This window comes from Sus scrofa, chromosome 5, assembly GCF_000003025.6.
Source record: "Sus scrofa isolate TJ Tabasco breed Duroc chromosome 5, Sscrofa11.1, whole genome shotgun sequence".
Lineage (NCBI taxonomy): Eukaryota > Metazoa > Chordata > Mammalia > Artiodactyla > Suidae > Sus > Sus scrofa.
Window position 1 is genome coordinate 79,922,345 of NC_010447.5, and position 26,441 is coordinate 79,948,785.

At 49.7% G+C, this 26,441-nt stretch overlaps 1 protein-coding gene across 6 annotated transcripts in view; it reads right to left on the reverse strand.

Annotated features, from left to right (window-relative positions):
* Window positions 1-26,441, reverse strand: part of CHST11 (carbohydrate sulfotransferase 11) — a 280,346-nt gene that overhangs the window by 133,787 nt on the left and 120,118 nt on the right. For all 6 annotated transcript variants that reach the window (XM_021092627.1, XM_021092628.1, XM_013998000.2 and 3 more), the window contains one exon: window positions 19,336-19,421. In XM_021092627.1, coding sequence (XP_020948286.1) covers window positions 19,336-19,421 — 86 coding nt within the window. The remainder of the gene's footprint in view (window positions 1-19,335; window positions 19,422-26,441) is intronic.

A 26,441-nucleotide genomic window follows, 5' to 3' on the forward strand; every position in this document is an offset into this window, starting at 1 on the left:
CGGGCTCTGAGCCCTGTCTGTGACCTACACCACAGCTCATAGCAACGCCAGATCCTTAACCCACTGAGCAAGGCTAGGGATCAAACCTGCGTCTTCATGGATACTAGTCAGATGTGTTAACCAGTGAGCCACAACGGGAACTCCAGGATGATCTGCTCTTAACCAACATCATCGACTCCCCACTCTAGGTGAGATGTTCAGGTTTAACCTCACTCTGTCAAGTATTAAGAGCTCACATTTGGAGAAAACCATAATTCAAAAATATACATGCACCCCAAAGTTTACTGCAGCACTATTTACAACAGCCAAGACATGGAAGCAACCTAAATGTCCATCAACAGAGGACTGGATAGCGAAGAAGGTGTACATACGTACAATGGAATAGTAGCCCTAGCAAAAATGAAATAATGCCATTTGCAGCAACATGGATGGACAGAGAAATTATTGATACTGGATGAAGTCAAAGACAAATATCATGAGATCACTAATATGTGAAATCTAATTTAAAATGATACAAAAGAGCTTATTTATAAAATAGAAACCTACTCAAAGATTTTGAAACCAATTTTTTTTTTTTTTTTTTTTTTTTTTTTTTGTCTTTTTGCTATTTCTTGGGCCGCTCCCGCTGCATATGGAGGTTCCCAGGCTAGGGGTCTAATGGGAGCTGTAGCTGCTGGCCTACGCCAGAGCCACAGCAATGCGGGATCCGAGCCGCGTCTGCAACCTACACCACAGCTCATGGCAACGCCGGATCATTAACCCACTGAGCAAGGGCAGGGACCGAACCTGCAACCTCATGAATCCTAGTCGGATTCGTTAACCACTGCGCCACCACGGGAACTCCCCAAATTTGTAATTACCAAGGGGAAACATGGTAGGGAGGGCTAAATTAGGAGATTGGGATTAACATATATACACCACTGTATACAAAATAGATAAGCAACAAGGATCTACCACGTAGCACAGAGAAATCTACTCAATACTGTATAATAACCTATATGGGAAAAGAATCTGAAAAGGAATCAATTATGTATAACTGATTTACTGTGCTGTCAACCTGACACTAACACAACTTTTTAAATCAACTCTACTTGAATAAAATTTAAAAAAAAGAAAGAAATCTCCCAGCAACAAGGCACTACGATAGAGCACAGGGAACTATATTCAATATCCAGAGATAAGTCATAATGGAAAAGAATATAAAATTCATATAATGTGTATATGTATAAGTGAATCACTCTGCTGTGCAGAAAGTAACACAACGTTGTAAATTATCTATACTTTTTTTTTTTTTTGCCTTTTCTAGGGCCGCTTCCCGCGGCATATGGAGGTTCCCAGGCTAGGGGTCTAATTGGAGCTGCAGCGGCCAGCCTACGCCACAGCCACAGCCACAGCAACGGGGGATCCGAGCCGCGTCTGCGACCCACACCACAGCTCACGGCAATGCCAGATCCTTAACCCACTGAGCGAGGCCAGGGATCGAACTAGCAACCTCATGGTTCCTAGTCGGATTTGTTAACCACTGTGCCATGACAGGAACTCCTAAATTATCTATGCTTTAATTTTAAGAAATCTTTTTTTAAAAGAACCGTCTTTCAACAATATTAAAGACAATTTCCAAAAAAAAGATAAAAGAGCTTGCCTTTGGAGAATTGCTTAGTATCTTGAGCCTCCTTCTCTTGGTATCTACAGCATGGGAGATGATTATCTGCCTTGCTGACCCCTAAAGAATCCTAAGTTTCAGTGATGCTACTGATAGGCATGGAGCAGGCACAGGTAGTTGGAGAAGTCCCAGTAAAGGACCACAGTTAAAGAGGGAAACTTAGTAAGTTAATAACTGCTGGAGAAAGCCATGAGCGCAAGGCAGGCTTGCTGGACTAGTGGGGGTGTGAGAATTGCCTCAGGTCGTTGGGTGGGGGATGGGGTGAGGCCTGCATTCAGATTCAGACCAAGGGCAAACTCTGCGGATTTGAATACGGATTTGAATACAAGCCTTACTGGATACTAAGGAGGAGCTACTACTCCCAGAAAGAAGGAGGTGGGCTTTCCAACCCCCATCCCCTTTGGATAATAAAACTGTAGCCCAGTGGATCCTGGGGCAGAGCTTCTGGCCTGCCCACTGCCCTCTCACAAGCGCCCTCTCCTAATCAATCTATTTCTTGCCTATCACCTTGTCTCTCCCTGAATTCCTTCTGCTCAGAGGCATGAAGAACCTGAACCTCAGTGAGTCCAGACCCAGGGTGAGTGATTCTAATTTAAAATCTTGGGTTTAAGTCCCAGTCTGGGTTTAGGCTGGGTTCAAATCCCAGCACGTGAGTTCAAGGGTTCCAGATAGGTTCAGGCCGTCAGTTCCACTACCTCATAGGAAGGTACTTGGAGGACACTGGAAGTCTTACATAATCGTGAAGGGAAATCTTGACAAGTACAACACCATAAGCTGCCCATACATATTCAGTCTTTTTTTTTTTTTTTTTTTCTTTAATGTATTGACTAGACACCGTGGCCATAACTCCCACCTATGGGACCCCATCAACAGAACTGGGCTCTGCTGTGAATTTCAGGTGGTGTGTCCGGCTGTCAAAGAGATGTTCACAAGTGTAAAGATTTGGGCTCTATCACCTCTGCCTGTTCCCTGAAGGTGAGTGAGGCTGTGATGGGCCAGTGCCTTGGCCAACCAGGCTGCTGGCTCACAACTTAGATTGGTGGGGCGTTTGCATGGTACCTCGCTTAATGCTCAAAAGAAGGCAGTATCAGCACCTCCTTCATCAGCAGCATTCCCTCTTTTCACACTTGCTCTATGGCTGCTAGATTCTGCTTTCCTGACACCACACACCCAGCATCTCCTTGGCCTCCCTTGGACCCTGGACATAGATGGGAGCTGATGTGTTAGTTTCCTATGGATGCTGTAACAACCACCACAAAACCAGTGGCTTAAGACAACACAAGGGTACCCTCTTACAGTGCTGGAGGTCCTAGAGCCAAGGTTTTGGGAGTTTCTTCTGGAGAATCCATTTTCATGCCTTTCTCAGCATCTGGAAGCCACTTGCTTTCCTCAGCTCATGGCTCCATCCTCATGTCATCCTGATCTCTGCTTCCAGCAGCATCCCACTCTGACTGTGACCCTCTCATCACCCTTGTTATTATGCTGGACTTACACAGGTCATCTAGGATCAGATCTTAAAATCCTTCACTAATCTCACCTGCCAAGCCCCTCTGCCCTATAAGGGAACACAGTCACAGGCTCTGGGCATCAGGATTTGGACCGCTTTGGTGGGGCCATTCTGCCCACCACAGTTTAGGAGGCAAGTAACTGCAGACCTTGAGTTTTGAATGACCCTGGGTCAAGGACAAGGACAGCACCAGAGAGGCAGAACAGATGTCTGCTCCCATTCCCTTGAGTGGGTTTAGCAGCTCCTGGCACGCACCCTTCACCCCTGAGTCTGGCTTGGCTTTTATTCCCCCCAATAAATCCTTTCCCTAGGCCTTGATTAAGGTGCCCCCCAACCAGTGACTGTGGTCTACAGGGTTCCCCCGGATCCCACTGCCTAAAGCTTGAGATGAGAAGCATCATCACCTTCCACAGTTTGCACTGGATTTGTACATGGCTATGTAGCAAGTTCACTTTGCATCATGCAACTGATAAAGACAAGCAGGCCTTCTTAGGCTCAAGAAAGACAGTACCTCGTGCGAATCAGATAACAGATGGCTGCAATTTGCTGGGGGCTGTTCTTGGCCTGGCCTTATCTCAACAAGATACTTATTATCACTCCTTCTCCTGACTGCCTGCACCATAAAATCCTGGGCCAGGAGACTCAAGTATCAGTGGCAATGACCCTCTTTCTCCAGGCTTCTGGTTCTGATTTCAACAGGACCTATGCCTGAATCCCAATACGTTTTTTGTTTTTTGTTTTTTGTTTTTTTCTTTTTAGCAATTAAGAAAATCACCATGTCATATGCTGTTCTCTGATAAGACAATGAACAAACCAACCCACGGAAGAAGCTCATTTTGCCACTTGCTCAAGAAAAACGACATTTTACTCTGAGTGAATAACAAAAAATAATAAGCAACTTTTTTAAGGGGAAAAAAAAAAAGAATTTCAGTTTCTCTAGATGCTCTTCATGAAGAAAGGGGTTGGCAAATTATTTCTTTTGATCACTCAAGATCTCCGTTCTGAAAAGAGCGATGAATCAGCCCATCTCCTGGCCCTGGTTAAAGGCATCTTGGAAGAGAAGGCTATTGATTAACATGAGGTCCAGAGATGATGGGTGGATTTCCACTTCTCATTCAATCCCTCTCCCCCAGGACCCTGAATAATTGGAGATCAGCTCCTTTAAAAAGTCGCATTTCTTTTCAGGCACCAGCTCATCTATCCTGGAAAATGAAGGAAAATCTACTGAGAGCCAAGGCCCAGATTCTAAATTGAGATTAACCATTCCATGAATGAGACCGACCCGGTGCAACACAGAGAAAAGCAGGGAGATGGATTGTGAGCCAGTCTCTGTGATGACAAAACACCTTTGAGGGAAGGGTCCCAAGACAGCCTCTGAATTTCCAAATGTCGTGCTAGCACGCAATTTCCCTACAAGAGGATACGAAAATTTTAAGCGGCTCCACCAGTCCTAGAATGAAGATGCTTCAGGGGTGAAGACCACAGAATTACAGAGCTGCTGTGCTAAGGGGCTCACTTGTGAGCTGAGGGACTGACCTCCTCTGATTCCACTTTGTCCCTCTCAAAGAGGACAAGCTGCCCCTTGTGAATGGACTCTCAGGCTGCTCTTGAAAAGTGGGAGCCGGGATGTTTCATCTGCAAAAATCAAGGGCTTAGTGTGAATCTAGTTAATTCTTTACTCTTAGTGATCAGTGGGTTTGGCGGTGAGTTAACCCTTTCTTATAATTGCCTCGGCCAGCTACCGGTGTGGTCCATGCCAGGCTATATAACCACCACTGACCCCACAGAAGCCCGGTGCATCTGCCCACCAGTGTAGCCCACCAGCCCCCAAATGCGCAGCCCTTCTTGGCCTTACCAAGCTGCCAGTTGGCTTTCCCTGGCTCTGTGCTTTCTGTTAATTAGGAACGAGACCTGGAATCCTCCCGATTCCTGTTTGAACACGGATTCTTGGTTGGGGCCCTGGCAAGACGATGAAAGATGGTGGCCAAAGGATGTCGCCACAGAGCTTGTAACAGTGACCCCAGCGGAGGAATGCCAACAGGCCACTGCTGACGAGAATGTATTGAGAAGACAACGGTAGATGGTGACCGCGCCCAGGCAGGGAGGAACCCCAAAAAGCAATCTTCCAACTCTTAAACCCTCAGAAGCACCTCCTGGCATTTCCCTGTCTCAGGCACCGTCTCTGGCCTGAGCAATCTCATTCCTGGTTTGAGGAGGCTCTGCAGGACTCATGAGGGGTCTGAGTGAGTTTCTGGGAGAGGCCGCGAGGCCAGAAGTTGCCAGCACAGGGGGCAGGTGGACACATGCCCCTCCATCCTTGCGACCCTTCTGAGCAGCCTGAGGTGGGGACCTCAGGACTAGGCGGCATCCTCCACCGAGCTGGGCCTGGGGCACCGTGGTCTCCACCTGCCGAGGGCAGGCAGCCCATTTACAAGTTCTCGCAAGGAGGAGGGAATTTCATCTCTACCTGAGGATAAAGAATTGAGAATCAAAGGCATTCAGGTCACCCATTTAGTCAAAGAATCTCCACACCAGCTACGCTGGTGGAGATGACCTGAACTGGGTTCCAAGAGCAGCAGGCTGCAGATCTGGACTGAATCGTGGCTCTGCAAGTCTTCAGCTGAACTGGATGACCCTGCAGGTGTTACTTTAAGAGGCAATAATGCTCTGTGCCTCAGTTTCCCCACCTGTGAAATGGGGGATGCCGTGTTTGAAAAGCAGTAACAGGCTGTTTGAACGTGAGGAGCTAGAAATGTTACTGGGCAAGAGAAGCCTCTCCTGAGAGTTCATTACTAGAACCCAAACTGGGACTACAAATTTTTGGGGGAGGGGGGAAGAAGAATCGTGGAAGATTTAGACACTGAAAACATAAAGGTAAAAAAAGAACACTTGCTGACACATTTGACTCTGCTTCCAGCTCCTATTCTAGGCACTTGACACAAATCAACTGATTACATTTTCATAACAACCCAAGGAGGTAGGCATTGCATTAGCCCCATTTTTACAGATACAGAAACCCAGGCACCCAGAGATTAGGTAACTGATCTGAAGTTACTCTCCAGTAGGTATGGGTTTCCACCTGATTCCAAAAACCCCCAGCTTTAACTGCCATACTACGTGGCCTCTTCATCTAAAATTAAATAATTTTTTTCCCACTTTGAGACACTTGTCCAAGATCACATTGCTAGAAAGCAGAGAGGGACAAAAATTTAAACTTGGGACTTAGGGCTCTAAATTCCATTCTCTTCCCATTAAACTGCATTGTTTATGATCTGCTGTGTCCGGCATTTGGAGGCAGTAGGGGCATGGGGGGGGGGGCGGATGACACCTAAAAATGTCCTTTGGAGGTAAAGCCTGGAGTGAGCCCAGAGGAACACGGAGGGCCTATCTTGGGCCCCTCCTTTCCTCTTTCCTGACAAAGTGAGGTCGGGTACAGCCCAAACCAGGAAGAGAACAAACTCAGACCACCGTCACCCAAAGGAGTCCAGCTCAGCTGCTCACCCTACAAATCCCCTTCACCCCAGGGAATGACAAGGCTGCCTTTTAAAGGCACTGTAGGGCCTTTGCTTCCAGGGTCCCCATTCAAACCAGATTTCTTTCTCCCCAAGTTGAGCCCGTGGTGAATAGCACATGCACTGGACCCGAGAGGCTGCGCATCCGTCTAGCCCACCACGGGCCACCAGCTCCCTGACACTAACAAGTGCTCCACGTAGCATCAACACGGCATCTGCTTTCTAGGTTTCCAGAAAGCAACAGCGTGCCAGACTCCAGGAAAGGTAAGCCTCCCTTCTTGGTCCCTGTCTCTGATATCCATGCAGACTCCGTACCACTTGTCTTTTGTTATTTAGCACAGACGGTTGCCGTCTAGGAGCCCCCAGGGAGCGGGCTGTTCTCCCGGGAGCCCCCCTCCAGTTAACGCTGGTGCAGACCACCTGGGACCCTGTTACCCTGCTACAATGCAGGTTGCTATTCAGCAGACTGGGGCCGGGGCCAAGGTTCTGCATTTCTAACAGGCTCCCGGCTGCCAAGGCTGCTGGACTCTGTCTTTGAGTGGGAAAAAACCCACAGCAAGTGGTTCTCAAACGGGGTGGCACAGTGGAATCACCTGTGAGCTTTTCGAAAAGTCCTGATGCCACAGAAATTCCTATTTAGTGGGTTGCAAAGTGTGTGTTGTTTAAATGTCCTTTTTGATTCTGAAGTGCAGCCCAAACTGAGAGCCCCCCGCTCTGGAAGACGGAGTTCCCTCTTAACAGGTGGAAGAGGAACCGGCTACAGGGAGCCCTGCCTTCCAAGTGATCTGAACTGCAACTTGCTCATTTGCCCCATGGATCACTTCCTCCTTTCTGGTTTTCATGCCCAAATAACAGTAACAGCAAATAACAAACGGCCAAGACTCACGTTGGACTCACTTTATGGATTCATTTAATCCTCCTAAGAACCCTGTGAGGTAGGTGCTAGGATGTATGGTCCTCATTTTACAGGTGAAGAAACTAAGGCACAGAGAAGGTAAGAAGCTCCCCGAGTCACACAGCTGACAGGAGTGGTCCTGGGATTCTAGCTGGTTCTAAGACTTGAGCTCCTGACCCCTGCTAGGTCCTCAGACATTCTGCTTTCTCTCAAAACTTTCCCCCAAACACGGGATGGGACGTGAGGCCTTTATCCAAGCAGGCATTGAGCTTGCCAAGTGCTCAGCAGCCCAGCCCAGCACTGGCGAGACAGCATTACAGCCGCAGACGTATCTGCGGGTGTCCCGCAGGGAACGTGCTAGAGATGGAACAGACAGCCCGAGTAATTTCTCCAGTCCAGACGACTGCCAGAGCTATCTGCTGGCCACGGTGTGGCTTTCAACCCCTGATTTAAGACAAAGAGAGGCAAACATTGCAAAAGGCCATTTTAGGCAGCAGCAGAGTCTGCCTGGGCATCCCACCCCCGTGGCATGTTCCAGAAAGGCCAGCTTCCTTCCAGAGCGGCCCTGCACCTGCCAAGGCTGGGGAAGGGCCAACCTGGCAGTGTCCCCTGGCGTGGTCATGTAGCTATTGAACAGCAGAATATCAGCTGGAGACGCTGGAGTGGCAGACTTTTCTAGAAGTCAGGAGCTACAGTCCAAGCGTTTTTCACACATCCCTGGGCTGCTGGTCCTAACCCGAGGGGCACAGTTGAGGGTCCCCACCCAAGAGGAACAGGGCTCCAGCCCCTTGAAAGTGTGTCCTCTCCCCTTGGATGAAGTTTGCACAGGGGGAGGGTGGAACCAGGCGCTCCTCTGTGTGTCACCTCTCCTGTGCCTTTGCTCAATCGGGTAACAAAGGGCATGCCCCCGCATGGGCACACGGGTGTGCTCGCATCCCCAGGTGCACACATGCCCAGGTTACACACCTCATCTAACCCAATGGTCCATTGCCACGCTCCTCCAGTATCATGCACTGAACTCAAACAGAACTTCATTTTGTCACGGCCAGCTTAGTGGCCTGACTCGCCCACGGAAGTGTGAACTGATAGAGGGGCAAGGACCTTCTTGTCCTAAATGCCCCGGCATCAATAGCACAGTACAATGCACCCAGCAGGTGCCACATCTTGCACGGTGTGACTCCCCCCAACCACCCAAATCCCTATGTCGAAGTCCTAACCCTGCAGGATACGACCTTATTTGGAAAGCTGGTCACTGTACGTGTAATTATTCAAGACGAAGTCTTACTAGAGCAGGTGGGCAGAGATCCAATACATTTGGAGTCCTTGTAAAAAAAAAAAAAGAGCAATTTGGACACAGGCACACATACACACACACAGAGAAGAGCATGTGGAAACAAAGGCAGAGACGAGGGGATGCTTCCATGAGCAAGGAAAGCCAAAGACAGCAGACACCTGGCAGGCGCTAGGAAAGGGGCAGAGCCAGATTCTTCTTGGGCTCTTGGAGGGAACAACGCCACCAACAGCTTCGTCTCAGACTTTGAGCTTCCGGAACTGGGAGATGATACCTCTCTGTTGGTGAGGCGGCCCAGTTTGCGGTCCTCTGCTACCACAGCTGTAGGAGATGGACGCGGAAGGTTTATAAGTGAGGGGAGGAAAGACGGTGTGAAGGAATCGCAGTTCCATTCCACCCAATGCAGTCTTACCGGGTTCCTGCTGGTGCTATGGGAGAAGCGGGGAAGGAGCCGGGGGCAGGAGCTGGGCTGGATGAGGACGGTGTATGGAGGGAGGCTGGGGTCTGGCTCCCGCAGCTCTCCCCCCACCTCCACACACACACTCCCTTTTCCAGTCTGTGGCTCCCTTTCTCCAGTTCCTGCGAGGATCCCATTCCCTGAACCCATTTTCTCCACCCTTCTCACACTGGCATAGGTCAGTCTCAAGAAAGAATCTTAAAAAAACCCGAAGTTGAGATGCTGAGGTGGCCGCCCCAATGCCAGGCCGGTTCCCGGCCCTGCACGACCCCAAGCTGGCCAGACACTGGGTTCCCACCATGGGCATGTGGGGCGCTGACTGGCAGCTGATTCTGGATGGGGTGCCCTACATCAAGGGCAAGCTTCAGAAGGACAATGAAATAAACCGACCCCCCCTCAGACTCTCCTGGTATCTGGTGGTGCTGCCTCCTTCCAGCTGCATCTGGAACAGCCGCACGCTCAGAGGAGGAACTTCAAGGAAATACACAGATTTTCCATGTTTGTGAAAAAGCTTCGGAGTGTGAGTTACGATACTGCATGTGCGCGCAGCAGTAAACCTCGCTCTGAAAGCAAACGCAGCCTGAGCGGAGGAGTCCACGACCAGTACCTTTCCAAGGGTCCACCTGTCCGCCGTCCTCGCCCGTCCACTTTGGGAAGGATGTTCTTCCTGGAAACATCAGGCATCAGCCTGGGGTGAACAGGTCCTCTCCAGACCAAGGACCTCCCTGGGCTTCAGCAAACCTCCCACCTGGCTGGGTGGCTGCCTTGGGGCCCCCAGGTGGCACCAAGCCCTGGTCACCTCCTCAGCATGACCTCCACACATTGGACTTGCTCAAGGCACTGCAACAGACGATTCATTCACTGCCAAGCATCTACTGATCGCCTTTGCTTGTGTGTGTGTGTGTCTTTTGTCCTCTTTAGGGCTGCGCCCACGGCACATGGAGGCTCCCAGGCTAGGGGTCTAATCGGAGCTGCAGCCACCAGCCTACGCCAGAGCCACAGCAACGCCAGATCTGAGCCACATCTGCAACCTACACCACAGCCCACAGCGACGCCAGATCCCCAACCCACCGAAGGAGGCCAGGGATCGAACCCGCAACCTCGTGGTTCCTAGTCGGATTCGTTTCTGCTGCGCCACAACAGGAGCTCCTGGTCTCCTTTTCTATGGCTGCCTATAGTAGCCACAGGGTACCAGGCTGAATGACACAGCTCTTGCCCTCGAGAGGCTCAAAGCCTAGAGAAATCATTTCAAACACACAAGGTAGGCGTCACAGATGAGGTGAATGTGGGCACGGGGGTGAAGAGAAGGCAGCATTTCACAGACCGGCACTCTCCAGTATGGCGCTCGCCAACCACACGCGGCCACAAAGCATGTGACATGTCACCAGCCCAAACCTAGATGCTGTGTCCACTACACACGAGAGTTCAAAGACTCAGTATAGAAACCAGTGTGTAAAATATCTTAATGTTTTTACTGATTACATGTAGCAATGATCATATTTTGGTTATCCTGGGTTTAAATAAAATATATTATTAAAATGAATTCCACCTACTTTTTCCTTCTTCCTACTTTTTAAAATGTGGCTACTAGAACCTTTCTTTCTCTTATTTATTTACTTATTTGTGTCTTTTTAGAGCCGTACCCACAGCATATGGAAGTTCCCAGGCTAGGGGTCAAATCGGAGCTACACCTACTGGCCTACACCACAGTCACAGCAACATGGGATCCAAGCTTCATCTGCGACTCACACCACAGCTCACGGCAATGATGGATCCCCGACCCACTGAGTGAGGCCGGGGATCGAACCCGCATCCTTGTGGACCTAGTCGGATTTGTTTTCGCTGCACCACAACGGCAACTCCTGCTACTAGAAAATTTCAAATAACATAGGCGAATCACATTATATTGAGTGTAGGCAGCACCATTCTAGAAGGACACTGAACCCGAGTTTGAAGGGGGTTAGAAAATCAGGGTGAGCTTCCCAGAAGAGTTTTCATCTGTGTTAATATAAGGTTTTTAAAAAACAGCATTGACCGAGCAGCTTGCCATGTGCCTGGACCTTGTGCACGCGCTCGCTCTCTCTCTCTCTCTCTCTCTCTCTATATATATATATATATATATATCCTAATTTAATCCCTAATAACTGAACGGTTGGTATTTTATTTCCACTTTACAAGCAAGGTCTTCAGTGCTTGAAAAGGCTCAGCTGTTTGCCCACAGAGTTCACAGTAATTAATGCTGGAGGCAGCGTGGAAACCTGCAGGCCCACTTCACCATCAAGAGGGAGGCAGGATGGGGGGCAGGGGGGAGGCGGACGCCCACCCCCACCCCAGCCCACTCCACCCCCATGTCCTTCCTACAGAGCATTTGAGAACAAGCCAGGGCTTTGTCTCAGCTCTCGCCATTCCAACAAGGTTAAAGTCCAGTTGGCTGAGAAGCTCCTTGACTTGTATAATTTACAGAAAAATCAAATTATGTAGAGGCCTCTTATAATTGAGGGTAATTTAGGAAATAACTTTCCGAAAATGGCAGATTTTACAGCTGTGTTACCATTTGGTAATTGCCGAGGTCGTTTTGTCACTTGAATGCCCTCCTCTCGCTGAAATATGCCAGATTATATCCACACAGCCTGACACAGAGAAGCCCCATTAGAGCACTGAGCTATCCAGATTTGAATATATTGGGTCAAATTAGGCTTCCAGAAACAGAACTGCCTATAAAAACAGCCTGAGTGGAAGGTGGACCAATCGATGAAACCAATGGCATCACATTAACACGGCTCAGAGACAGTCTTATTTAACGACTATCGCTGCAGCTCTTAGCCAGGGACAGGGGTAGGACAAACACAGCCATGGGAGACCTTTAAAAGCTAACAGCTCTCTCTACCTGCCCATTTTCCAGGATGTGGGCTGAGGGCACAGAGGGACACACACACACAGGGCGCCCATGGCCTTATAAGTCAGCAAACTTCCCCATAACCGCGTCAACCAGACACATAATATAAATCAAAACTTTCAGGTAGTGCTCAGGATGAATGGCTAGTAGCTTCCGGGCAAGAGGAAATCATCTATCTTATTATTATTCAACAAAATTCCAAGCGCACATCTACCAAATGTCTAAGTCTGTGTCACAGGGACATAGCATGGCCCCAGACCCCCTAAGAAAAGTCCTAGATCACTGATGGCTACTGATTATCACTCACTCTGCCTTGGACACATCCTGGGTGATTTTTTCTTTTTTGGCCGCCCTGAGGCATACGGGGTTCCCGGGCCAGGGGATCAGATTTGAGCCGCAATCGCAACCTATGCCACAGCTGTGGCATTGCCAGATCCTTTAATCCACTGTGCCAGGCCAGAGATGGAACCTGCTGCAGAGATGCCATTGATTCCATTGGCATGATAGCGGGAAACTCCTTCTTGGTGCTTTTTAATCTATGATTCTCAATCTCACAAACCCGCAAGACTGGCAGCACACTCCCACTTTACAGATGAGGAAATCAAGGCTTGGAGAGGTTAGGTAATTGCCCCCGCTCATAGACCTGGGCTGGGACCCCTCCAGCCTCCAGTCATCTCCTCCGACCTGAACTGTGTCTGACTCCAGCTTCCCCACCTGTCCCTGCTTGATGAGAAATCTGACCAGGGCACCTTCTCTCTTTCAAGAATAGTGGAGCCACCGGCCGTAGAAATAAAAGGCGGCACACCATCCCCGGTTTTTGCAAGCTCTGCTCATCTATTGTAATTTGCAATTAATAATGAAGCATTCTCCCAAGTGCTGCGTGTAAGAGCAAGCTGATGTAATATTTCATCTTTGCCGGCCAGCTGCCGTTCTGCTAGGCTGACAGTAAGTAATATCTTTGCATAAGGAGCCAGTCCACAACTAAATCAATTAATCCCTCTTCGGCTGGTAGACAGCTGTTGGGTCAAGGCAAGATCATTAGATGGACGCTCCATTTACCAGGTGGTTGGTAATGAAGGGATTAATTGACCAGAGCTGGGGGCTGGACAATGTCTGCTCTGTCTTGCCTTCCCCAGTGGATACGGCCATTCAGCATCATTCTTCCCGAAGAACCATCCTAAAGGCAGAGAGCCCCTTCTCCCTTCCATGCTCATTTGTGACACTGAAGCTGATCCTTCAGATGCACCCACCTGATGCCTGGCCTGGAACAAGTCTGGGTTCTCCTGCTCATGGCATCAAGAGCCAAGTGGCTTATGTGTCCTCAAATGTCGTGTCCACAGGTTTCCACCCAACACTCTGCCCAAGGGCTCTGCCTCTTGGGTTTGTCCACACAAAGTGCGGCTCCAACATTCAGGGCATCAACCCACAAAGCTTCGCATGGAGTACCTGAAAGAACACAGTCTCGCCACCCTAGTGGATGAGGCTGAAAAATTAGCACGGGCCGTCCCAGAGACAGACCTTAGAGAAGGTAGTGAGCGATCTTAGCACACACGCTTTGTGTTGCTTTTCATGTAACAGATGATGGGTTATGTGAGAATCAAAGAATCAATGATGTGAAAACTGGAGGGGCTCTTACAGAATCTCCAACCCAGGGCTTCCGAGCCCTGGCTGGCCCTCAGAATCACCTGGGGAACTTTGAAAACTATTGACGCCCCCAGACAAATAAAATCAGAATCTCTAGTGTGAGGCCTGGGCCCCGGTCATTTTTTTCAAAGACCCTGAGTGCAGGAGGTGTTGGGAAGCATGGATCTAGTCCAACCTCTTTATTATTATTATTATTATTATTATTATTATTATTATTATTATTTTGTAGGGCGGCACTTGCAGCACATGGAGGTTCCCAGGCTAGGGGTCAAATTGGAACTGCAACCACAGCCACAGCCATGCAGGATCCAAACCCAATCTGCAATCTACATGGCAGCTTGCAGCAACACTAGATCCTTAACCCACTGAGTGAGGCCAAGAAATGAATTCACATCCTCATGGATACTGGTCATGTTCTTAACCCACTGAGCCACAACGGGAACTCCACGTCCAACCTCTTCATTTTACAGATGAGGAGGCTTCGACCAAGAGGGGGAAGACCTCCTTAGAGAAGCCCCACTGTTAACCAGTGGCTGAGTCAGAAGCAGAAGCTGATGGGTAAGTTGCATACCATCTCCAGTGGGTTCCTTAGGGCCACCAACCCCGCCAGTGGGTGAAGACTCAACCCTCTAGAAGGGTGAACATGCCTCCTCCAGCTGGTGCCAACCTGCCCTTCTTGCCTCTGTGCCAGCTGTGGGCCTCGCTCCTGCTGTTCCTGCCCTCTGTGATGCTATTCCCTCTTCTCTGTCAGGTGAAGCCCACTGTGTCTTCAGAGGCCTGGGTCAAATGCCACCTCCTCCAGGAAGCCTCCCATCATGCCCTATACCTCAAAGGGTTAATTAACTGCTCATTTCTGGATCCTCCTATAACCTTTCGAAATGCTTCCATCCCACAGCGCTTACTGTGTTCTGTTACCCACGTGCCTCTCTTCCTCGTGTCCTTTTCCCCTGTTTATTCTATAAACATCTGCAGAAGAAACAAACCTTGGCAAGCCCGGCTCAGAAAACTATTTAGGTTGGAGCTAGAAGAGTTCCCCACCCTCCCTTGGAGAGGTCAAGCTTTTCTCAATGTGAAACTGAATCAGAGACCCCTGACTTCCAAATGTCACCAAGCTGTGACTCTGGCTGAGCCTGGCTCCAGCCCAGGAGACGAAGCCCTCTCCAAACATCAGGTTCAGCGAGGGAAAAAAAAAAAAAAAATCTGCAATTGTCTGCTGGACATCTACCCTGCATTCCATACCATTCCATGAACCGTGGCCCCTGCCTTTGGGAATTTTACAATATCCTGAGCACATCCCAGATCTCAGCTTGAGTCGCTATGAAAGAGAACCTCAAGGAAGCATGTCTCCTACCCGGAAAAGATAAAAGGGACAGGCTCCCCTCCTCCTACCTCACCAGGTCAAACCAATCCGAAACCACCACTCAGAAGCTTGTGTGACCCTGGCAAGCTGCCCAGCCCTCCCGAGCCCCCGTTAACTTATGTGAAAAATGGGCTTATCAGATGCCTTCCTCCTAGGATTACTGTGAAGATTCCACAAGAGGTGCGTGGAAAACACCCCAAGGCATCACTGCCGTGTATTATACATTCCATCCATAGTAACTTCCTTCCTTTCTCCCCCCTTCCTTCTTGCCTGATCACCTGCCTTCTCTCCATCCTTCCCTCCCGGCGCCTACCTATGGAGAAGCCAGTGTATTTTAACACCTTGAACTGCACCGACAAGGGTCCCATTTTCTTATTATAATAATGAAATATGGACTGGCCCTCAGAGGCCCCTAGGAAAGCCCTCAGACCAAGGTGCATGCGGGGAGGCCTCCTAGACTCAGCACTTCGGAGCTCCTGGGCCGCCTCTGGGCTGAGCCTCTGTCTTCTCGGAACACGGTAATCACAGAGCAAGTATAAACGCTAAAGAAAGAAGCAGGCCGGGCTGGGCTGAACCACATGAGTGATGCTGGGAAGACTTCAGGGAACCCACGAGAGGACCGGGAGGTGGGTGAGGCGGGACAAGCTGTCCCACCCTCGCTGGCATTTTAGGGGCAATTATGCCCTATTAATGGCTGACAGTGCAGCGCTGCCCTGCAGTCTGAGCTGAGCCGGGCAGGCCGCAGATGTGCTCGGCCCACAAATATGCAGTTGGCAACTCCTGAACTTTCGGTGACTTGACGCGAGCTGATCTGATCAGCAATTACGTTTTATTTTGGGGCCAGGGAGACAGCAGAGAACCAGGAAAATTATAAGACATCAGAGTACAGTTTTTCTAAGAATATCAACTCCAAACTCTTTGTTCGCCAATTGTTGTTTTAATGGTTAAAGGGTTTGCGAAGCACTAAAATAAGAAAAACTTGGACACTAAAATCAGATTATAGCCAATTTTCCTCAGGGAGCTTTTAAGCTTTTGTCCAATGAAAATCTGGGTGTGATTTTTCTTTTTTTGGATGGGGTAATCCCTGCCAAGAGAATTCTGCTGGTGACCGTGAACACAGCAAGACAATAAATGGATCTGTAGTTTGTCCTGGGTTTGAATCCTTACTCCACTTCTTACCAGCTGTGTGGCTGTAGCTCCTCGGCCTCAGTTCTCCCATACATAAAATGGGGCTGTAAAACACAGCTCGGGGCTTGACATAAGCAGTCCACGAGATATTTATAAGCATCTAGATAGGACGCGGCATCCAGGACCAGTGCATGGTAACTAAGACGGTACCTACTTGCCGTAATGCTGGTTTCTTGTCATCTAAAATAAATAGCTCCTGTTTTCACCATCATCTATCAAACCCAAATAACCAGTCAGCATAAAACGGGGAAACGGCATCTCCGGGAGTAGTTTGGTTTCTAGCAATTACGGGGTTTGTCATCTGCCCCAGTGATAACATCCATCCAGGCTTAGCGGCTTCCACAGCGTGGCTGGTCGGGAACGCAAGACACCACAGCGCGGCCCTCTCGGGTGCGATGTTTGTAACTGTCTTGTGGACACTAAACCCCAACTCCTCAACTCAATGGGATGGCCTTCTCTGCTCTGAACGCCCCGGCCCACGGCAGCCCGGAAGATCACCAAGACGGTGTCTCCAAGAAGCGCCCCTGATGGAACGTGCGTGGGAAGAGAACATAACTGCAGCTTGTAAAGGAAACCAGCCTAAGAAAAAAACATCCCGGGACAACATCCTGAGGAAACGGGGTGATCTTCCTGCAGAGACATTTTCCTGGTTACCAGCAAATGGGGCCAGACATCTTGCCCACGACATTGTGGATGAGGGTGGTGACTCACTCAGCTACGCCCTCACAGACGGCTCCAGAGCCGCCTCTCCAGCCCCATCTCCCCTCCCAGAGCCTGGGCTCCTGCCAAATGGCCATCTCCCCCAAGACCACCACTCAAAGAGACGACCTCTACCCGGGAAGCTCCTCTCTCCTGCGACTGGTTGACAAGGGGACCAGGCAGGGTCTCCCTCGCCAGGTGACCCACTCAAGTCAACTCTGGCTTAACAAGGAAACCCAGACACGGAAGGCTCACCACACAACCCCTGCCCACCCTTTGGTGCCCAGTGCCTGGCACTGTGCTGCATATAGTGGGAACTCATAATAGCAGATGAAGAAATGAACGAATGAATGAATCTGAGAACGAACAGACTCCATAGGAGGCACGGAGCAAGGCCCCTCGTCTCACGCAATTGTTAGCACCCTATCATAAAGGAGGGAGGCATCTCAGGGGTTAAGTGTCTTGCCCACACTCACGAAAGCTGGTCAATGAGGAAACCAGGCTTTGAACCCAGGTCTGACCCTAAAGTCAAAGCTTCCAGTACTGAAGCTATTCTCATGACCATACGTGATAATGACGAATCCTGTTTACTTAGCCCCTGACACACAAGAATCATTTCGTCCTCCCAACATTCTAGAGAGATGGAAAAGCTGACCCCTGAAGAGGACTCATCATGTATTCGAGGCTGCACAACCCGTTGGAGCTGGACGTTCATTCTTTCAATCACAGATGTCGGGGGCACCCACCACAGGCCAGGGTTGGGGACACAACTGTGACCACGGCAGACACAGTCCACAGATTTCCTGTCTGGAGGAGCATCTACTTCAGAAATAGCTCTTCCCATGACACCATAGGCTGCCCATAAAATTTCCTCAGGAAAGCAGGAGCACTTCAGCAGTTCTGTTTTGAAGAACAGAGGAGGTCACCTCAAAGACGGGGGGTGGTGCGCATCTCAGCGGCCTGTGCTGTTTTCAACGCGGCTGCTAGAAATCCTCTCTGCAGAAGCTGGTTTTGCCACCTCCCTAGGACCAGTGTGTGAACAGGCTGGGAGACTGGCCTCTCATAACTCAGATTATTTGGGAACCTAAACACAAATTCCCTGCTGAGTCACCGGAAAGCCCAGGAAAGGAGGCCTCGGGCAATCTGAGTTTGTAATAACCTGGCTAATCAGGCCTCATCCCACGTGGTGGGGCTGGCGGGGCTGGCAGGGGAGTGAATTAACGAGGTCAGGCCACCCATTTTGCACCAAGTCGGGAGTCCATTTTTCCAGAAGGGAGTGTGGGTGAGAGACCGGGGAAGAGCTGTTGAGTCAGAAAGTTCTCATGCTCATCCCTTTGCAAGACTTCAGGGAATTCAGCATTTTTGGAGGACCAAGCAGTTTCTTCCTCTAAGCACCTTAGTCCACAGAAATCCTAAATTAAGACTTTGATACAAAATACAGCTCAGAGATCAGAGACAAAGCAGTGCATTTTTTCCCCCTTCTCAACAGCTATCAAAGGACAGCTCATGGGCCACTAGGTGTTCATCCACCAGTTCTAGGCATCGTAAATTAATTCGAGTTCCCATAGAAAGACCCACACACACCAATGAGGCCATCACCATGGCAACCAGGCCTTCTTCCTTTGCTCCTGGATTTCCAAGGAGGACATCTTGCCTTGGTTGGAGCTTGTTTTGCTCCAAGAGGCCCTCTTTGCATAATCAACTCCCACTTACATGATAGCCACTTAGCAAAAAGTCTCCCCACACAAGGAGGTCCTGTCACACTGGCACAGTGAGGTGGAACTCTTGGGAGCATCGCTGGGCTCTGACGATCACATGTGGGAACTGGGTGGGGAGCTCACCCCCATGTGAGCCTTCTTTAGGAGTGCCAAGGGGAGCCTGCCCAGCCTGGTAGGCTCTGCAATTTCCAAGTCCTGAAAGTTGCATCTGTAACCCTGTGGCTCTCACGGATCCAAAACCTGGGCAGGTCAGAAAGCTCAGGCCAGCACGACCCCAAGCTGCTCCACCTCTTGCTAAAGTTTAGAAGCAGTTTATAGAGAAAAGGTGACCAAGAAAGCAGCCACTGAAGGTTAAATGCCAGGCACTGGAACAAAGTGTCAAATTCCCAAACAACAGAATTCTGGAGTTTTCCAACCCCCCCCCACACACACACCCCCACTCAAGCTTTCCCAAAATTGACACATGGAGACAGAGCCGAGAAGCAAGGAAGTTTCCAGGGCTTACCTGGGTCGGGTTGTAGAGTTCCTGCAGGGGGCTTCGAGACCCCTTCCGACAGCAGATGTCCACGCCAAAGGGATTCCTCCGCATGACTGAGGAGAGAAATGAAGGCGCATCAGAAACGAGCAACAAACGTTGGCGGTCTGACCAAGGAAAAGGCATAGAAGAGAAGAGGAGAAACAGGTGGGGAAGCAAGAGAGAGATCGGGCTTCTGGCAGAGCGGATCCCTTGCCCGATGTCACGGGGGCCCATGTGCCTTCCCCAGCTCCAAGGCACATCCATGCCCAGAGGGACATAAATAATGCTGAAAATTCTTCCCAGCAAATCCTTAAGAAAACAGGACAGGCATGGAAAACGCTGACATGAAGCCACTCACAGAAGAGAGCGGCCAATCTCTACCAACGTCAGGCTTGGTGATATTTTTCAACTTCCGCCGACTTCTTCCTCAACAAGAAGAATAAAGGTAAGACCCTTTATTCCAGGTCCCAGAGCTGGGCGGGGAGCTCACCCTATGGGTGCCAAGGGGGAGAAAGGCACAGGGGCCTTTGCCAAACCTTTTATAAACTGGGTTATTGTTAATGAAACGATCCGCTTGAGGCAGAAAGGACGAAGGTTTACGGTGCCAGACTGACAAGAGGTAGCCCTTCAAATACATAAAAGAGGGGGAACAAAGTGAGTGTCTCAAAAACCCAAGAGTGTTGAGGAGACCAAGGACTGCTTTTCCAAGGAAAAAGATTCATTCTTGTTCACAAAACAGCCTCATTCACGCAGCCCCTCACACAGAGTTTAACACATGGTCACCTGCTAGATAATTATTTGTTGGAGGGAGAGGCGGAGGTTGAGAGATGAGTGACTGAAGGAACAGGTGCTTCCTTCTCATATAGGAGGGCGTTTTCCTGTGGAGCGTCATGGTTGGGGCACAGGTTGGAACAAGGAAAGCAGATCCTCTCACTGGATCTGCTAAAGAATCCATCCATTCCCCGCTTCAACACTCCCCGCCACCGCCCCGGGTAGGGGCAGAAGGCTGGACAGCAGGAAACCCCTGAAGCAGACAGCCTGGGTTTCGATCCTGACGCTACCTTGCTGTGTGACCTTAAGCAAGAAGCCTACCCTTTCTGTGCCTCTATTTCTTCATCTGTAGAAAGGGGGTGAGAAGAGGATCTCACTCTCTGAGTTGGTCTTGAGAACTCACTGAGTTACTACAACATGTAATATGCTTAAACCAACTAAAAGGTGTTTGTTGTAAATTCCTGAAGCTTTTGGAGATTGTCAGCTAGATTTGCCCATAAGTTATGACAAAAAGCGCTTGCCCCTTGGGAGGAAATGGGGGGTGGGGGGCGGAGACATTATTCTTGAGCCACCAAGGGAGCTGATGAGAAGTTTCCAGGCTTCAAGATGGGCTTCGGGGATTCTCTAACAAGAAAGCCAAGCAGACAGGGAGGGCTGGCCAGTAGGGGGGCAACTCAGACCCCTCTGCTTGGAAGCCAACCTGAGGTCAGTAAAACAACGAAAGCCATCTTCACAAGCAGCCCATTCCTTCCAGAAGGTCTCCAGAAGAATCGACCCCTCCTCATGCAGTTCTCCTGTGACTTGTCACTTTGAACCCCATGGAAACTCTGAGGGTAAACCATTGTCGTGGTCGGCGCATGTGGGTGCAAAAAGAATTTTCCAAATTCAAAGCAAGGTGAAGAAAAGGCAAGTCAAATGAGGTAAAAGATACAGTTGACACAGCAGGCTGATTTCATGGTAATTAGGGAGAGCTGACCCTGGGTACGTGGTCACGTCTATTTTTATAGCCCAGGGAGAGGAGAGGTCTCAGGATGCACCTGCTGACTGGTGAAAAATGGGGTCTTCTGATACCCTTGCTGGTTAATTGGGGGCATATGAGGGCCCTACGTGGGTGCCTTGAGGAGTGGGCCACATCCCTTTCCTAGCAGAGGCAGGAAGGAGTAGGCCAGGTTGCTCAAGGTTGGGGAGGGGCATTACAATGAGATGGATGGGCCGATGATAAGGTGTGGTCGTTCTGGTCTTGGCCAGAGGCTGTGTTCTACCTCCTTGAAGGGGCCTTGAAGCCCAACAACCATCAATTCCGAGAAACTCAAAGCTGTTTTCTTTGGCCTCCCTTACCTCCTAGAGCAGATTCAGCCAACCTTTTCCATAAAGAGCTAGAGAGTACTACTGGGCTCTGCCCCCATGCAGTATATTGAAACTTGTCAACTGGGCCAGGGCAGGGCAGAAGGGGCCCCAGACAACCCAGAAATGAATGGGCCAAGCCATGTGCCAATACTGCTCCATTTCTGGACTCTGCAATCTGAAGTCCATATCATTCTCATATGTTGGAAATCGTTTGATTTTTTTTTTCCCCCAACCATGTCACAAAAACAGGAGGTAGGCCGGATGTGGCCCCGGACGACAGTTTGCTGACCCCTGTCCGGAGGCTGGCAGTACAAGCCCCAAACATAGCCAGTATGCCCTGCAGCCCTCTCTGGGGACGAGGGGGACCTGCGGGCAAATGTCCACGCATAAAAGCCATTAGGATTTGATTAAGCGGTCCCGGGGAAACACTGGTTCTTTGTTCTTCCACGGGTGCCTTGAGAAGAAGGGAAAAATCCACGCTGTGTTTTTCTTTAATTTATGACTTCATTTTTCATTTCCACCCCAAACGAGGTAAACTGTTAAATGCACGCAGGTTGCCCTCCGTGCACAATGACATAGCAACACTTTGGAGGAGAAAAAACAGCCGTAAAACTTGTAAAATTATGCCCACGCCATGCAAGATTACACTCTCCTCGTGGCGGCAGGCAGTCTCACCCAGACCCAAGGCTGCGAGACCGCCACGGAGAAAACCCCACCATGGAACCCATTAAAAGCCAGCTTTTATGGGGGGCAGTATTATTTAATGGGTTTATTTTTCTAATACAAGGCCTTTAAAAATGCTTTGACCGTGTGGGGCCTGCACCATGGGCCCTTTCCCGAGGCCGTCCGCCCTCCGTGCCTCCTCCAGGCCTGCCCGCAACTTCACCAGGCACCCTGTGAACCCACTTCGGCACCCCAGGCCACAGAAGCCAAGGGGCCTGTGTGCTTTTTATAGAGATGATAACAATCCCGCCATTTACGGAGGGCGCCTTGTGTGCCGGGCACTGGGTTCAGCATAATCCTGGGCACAGTGAAGGAAGTGGCTGCGTTTTCCAGATAACCTGCGCCTCCCTTGACCACAGGAACTTGACCAAGGTCAAGGCCATGGGGGTGCGGGGCAGGGGCGGGGGGTTGCCAAGCTTCGACTTGAACCTGATCCCTGGGCTCTTTCAAAGGCAAATGATAAAAGCAAGGAGGATTTACCTTGTGCCTGGGAGGCCAAGGAAGGACCAGGCATCCAGCACTGGGGGTATTTATCCTGGGTGTGTCTACGGCATCAGAGGAGGCTGAAGGACCAACCAAAGGCAGAGGATGGCAGCTCATGTTTAGAGGGCACTCACAATGCGCCAAGCAGCTCGCAATGTTTAACCCACACAAACACCCTGTGGCGTGGGCACCGCTACCACCCCCGCTTGACAGATGGGTACCCTGCAGCACAGCAAGGTTGGGGAACTTCCCTGGGCCTCGCGACATGGGAGAGGCGAAGACAGGCTTCTGACACAGGCAGCCCGTGCTCTCACGCCATGCTGGACCAACCTCAGGTGCCAAGTCCACCTAACATCTCGATAATTTCCTCCTGGCCCCAGACCTGACTGGCTGGCCACCTCCAGAACAGGTGATTTAAAATGTAACCCAGTGTTCTAGGAGTCATCAAAATGATGGGATGTGACAGCCAGACTCTTAACTAACAGTTATTACCTGCATTCATTTTCTTGCTCAATAAATTTTTTTAAGCACCGAGGATATGCCAGACATTCGGTAAGGGGTGGGGGGGGGTTAAAGACCCTCTCCGTGTTATTCATGTTGTTTCTCTGGTGCTTGGTACACAGCAGGGACTCAGAGAGGTTCGTGAATGCCCCAGGAGGCGAGGCTGCCTTTACGCCATCAGAGAGATTGTTTCCTGCTATGGAAAAAGGCAACTGCTAGTAGCATCAGGCTGCTATTTTTTTTTTCCCTTTGAAAATGAAAGGTCTGATGATCAAAAGACCTAAGAAAGGAACCCCTGAGGGCATTTAACGGTGGCCTTCCGCTGTCTACCCACCGCCACGTTTTATTTGGCTACGGCACTTGTTTTTCCCCTCTCTAAATCCAAATCAATGAAACGTAAGACCGTTGTGAAAGCACCTAATTGGTCCCATCCACAGGATGATTTCTTGGACCCAGAAACAGCTGCATATACAGATCTTCCTTGACTTAGGATGGCGTTAATATTCTCATAAACCCATCATAAATGGAAAACATTGTTAAGTCAAAAATGCATTTAATACCCCAATCTGGAGTTCCCGTCATGGCTCAGTGGTTAACGAATATGACCAGCATCCTCGAGGACTTGGGTTGGATCCCTGGCCTCGCTCAGTGGGTTAAGGATCCAGCGTTGCCGTGAGCTGTGGTGTAGGTCGCAGATCCCACGATGCTGTGGCTCTGGCGTAGGCCGGCGGCCACAGCTCTGATTCGACTCCTAGCCTGGGAACCTCCATATGCCGCGGGTGTGGCCCTAAAAGAGAAAAAGACCAAAAAAAACCCAACAAAACAAAACCCAATCTACCAAACATCATCGCTTAGTGGACCCTATTTCAATGTGCTCAGGGCACTTACATTAGCCTACACTTGGGCCACATCATCTAACACAAAGCCTATTTTCTACCAAGGTATTGAATATCTCAGACTTTACTGAATACTGTGCCGAAAGCGAAAAGCAGACGGAGTGTCTGGGTTCAGGAGGGTTGTGAGTGCACCGGGGCTCTACCCCGCTGACGGCGCGCTGACTGGGAGATGCAGGCACTGCTGCTGCCCAGCATCCCGAGAGAGGATGGGTTCACACGTCGCTAGCCCAGGAAAAGAGCAAAACTCCAAATTCATGGTATGGTGTCTACTGAATGTGTATCGCTTTCACATCATCGTGAAGATGAATAATTGGAGGTCAAATCATTTTAAGGTGGGAATCATCACTATTCCAACACACACACGAAGTAAAATTACAATCAAGCCACGTGTGTGTTACTTCATGCTTTGATGAAGGGCATGGTTTTGGTTTTGGTTTTGGTGGGGGTTTTTTGGAAAGGCATGTTTTTAAGGAGATGCCCCACTACCAGTCAGCTGGCCACAGGTGATGGAAAGCCAGCTAGTGACAAAGTAGGGAAGCCTCTTTCATTGCCTGAGTGGCTTCCCAGGACCCTGCCAGCGCTGTTTTGGTGAAACAGAGGCACAGGACTGTGAACTCAGGTCTAAAGACATAACACTGAAAAGCTGCAGAAACTGGACTGGGAACTTGTTTTTGAGGCATTTCATTAAACCAAAGACATAGGAATTCTAAGGGATTTTAGTCCGGCTCCTTCAGTTTATAGAAGAAACTCAGAGAATTTAGGTATTGGTCCAAGGTCCCCAGAGTAGCTAGCGGAAGAGACAGGGCTGGAAGTCAGGTCTTATGTAGCAGAGCAATAGTTAATAATATTCACGAGAACTACCATTTGTTGAGAAAGGACTGAGGGCCTGATGCCTGATAAGCCATGATGCTAAGCCTTTTTCTGACGTTGCTTCATTTAATTCTTACAAAATCCTATATTGGGTTAATATAGGGCTTAATAATAAACCATATTATTCAGTTAGAAATACTGAATAATACCATTTATTCCCATTTGATAGTCAAGGAAACAGAAGTCCAGAGAGATGAAGAAACTTGCCCGAGATCACACAGGCAGCAAATGCAAACCTCGGCTTATCTGTTCTCTGAACCGGAGGTCCACGTCACCTTACGTGCCATCGTAAAGGCAGGAAAAAATGCTTTTACACCTAGATTTCCCACCACAAAAATCACCCGGCATCTCCAGATGCTTTCCAGACCTGATTTGCTCACAGCCTGGGCGTGCCGCCTCCGCCACCCTACGCAGTGATGCAGTTACAGAGGTGTTTTCTCCAAATGCACTAATTCACACTGGTGCTCCGGTCCAGTCCAGTCCAGCCCATCTGTCAAAAGCACGCTGCAACGGGACAGTGGCTGAGTCAATCTCATCGAGTTCGGAGAACCGCCAAGCAGAGGATCTGGGTGGTCCCCCAGGTCTGAGAAAAGCGCTCTATGGAAGCAGAGCTGTGGGTCTCTGGCATGAGCCATGGCAGGCTCTCGGAACCAAAAAACCCTCTCACACCAGACACGCAGGGCTCTGGCCTAAAATTCTTTCAGAGGGAATTGGGTTAGGAAATCCCAGAGCGGGAAGAACCCAACCTTGCATCAGATACACACTTGAACCTCACCCTTAGAGAAGACCACATCCTTAGGAGTTTGGCATTGCCCTTGGCACCCCCCCTTTTAAAATGCAAAGGAATGGGACCTAATTAAGCTTAAAAGCTTTTTGCTAACAAACCGAAAAGACAACCCACAGAATGGGAGAAAATCTTTGCAAAAGAAGTGACCAAGGGATTAATCTCCAAAATATACGAACATCTCATACAGCTCTACACCAGAAAAACAAACAACTCAATTAAAAAATGGTCAGGAGATCCAAACAGACATTTCTCTAAAGAAGACAGACAGATGGCCAAAAAGCACGTGGAAAGATGTTCAACATCACTAATTATGCGAGAAATGCAAATCAGAACTACAGTGAGGTACCACCTCACACCAGTCATCACGGCCGTCATCAAAAAGTCCACGAACAATAAATGCTGGAGAGGGTGTGGAGGAGGAAAGGGAACTCTCCTCCCCTGCCGGTGGGAACATAAACTGGCACAACCACTCTGGAGAACAGCATGGGGGTACCTTAAAAAACTACATATAGAAGTACCAGGAGTTCCCATTGTGGCTCAGTGGGTAACAACCTAACTAGTACCCATGAGGACGTGGGTTCGATTCCTGGCCCCACTCAGAGGGTTAAGGATCCAGCGTTGCCTCAAGCTGCAGTATAGGCTGCAGACACAGCTCGGATCTGGTGTTGCTGTGTCTGTGGTGTAGGCCAGCAGCTGTAGCTCTGATTTGACCCCTA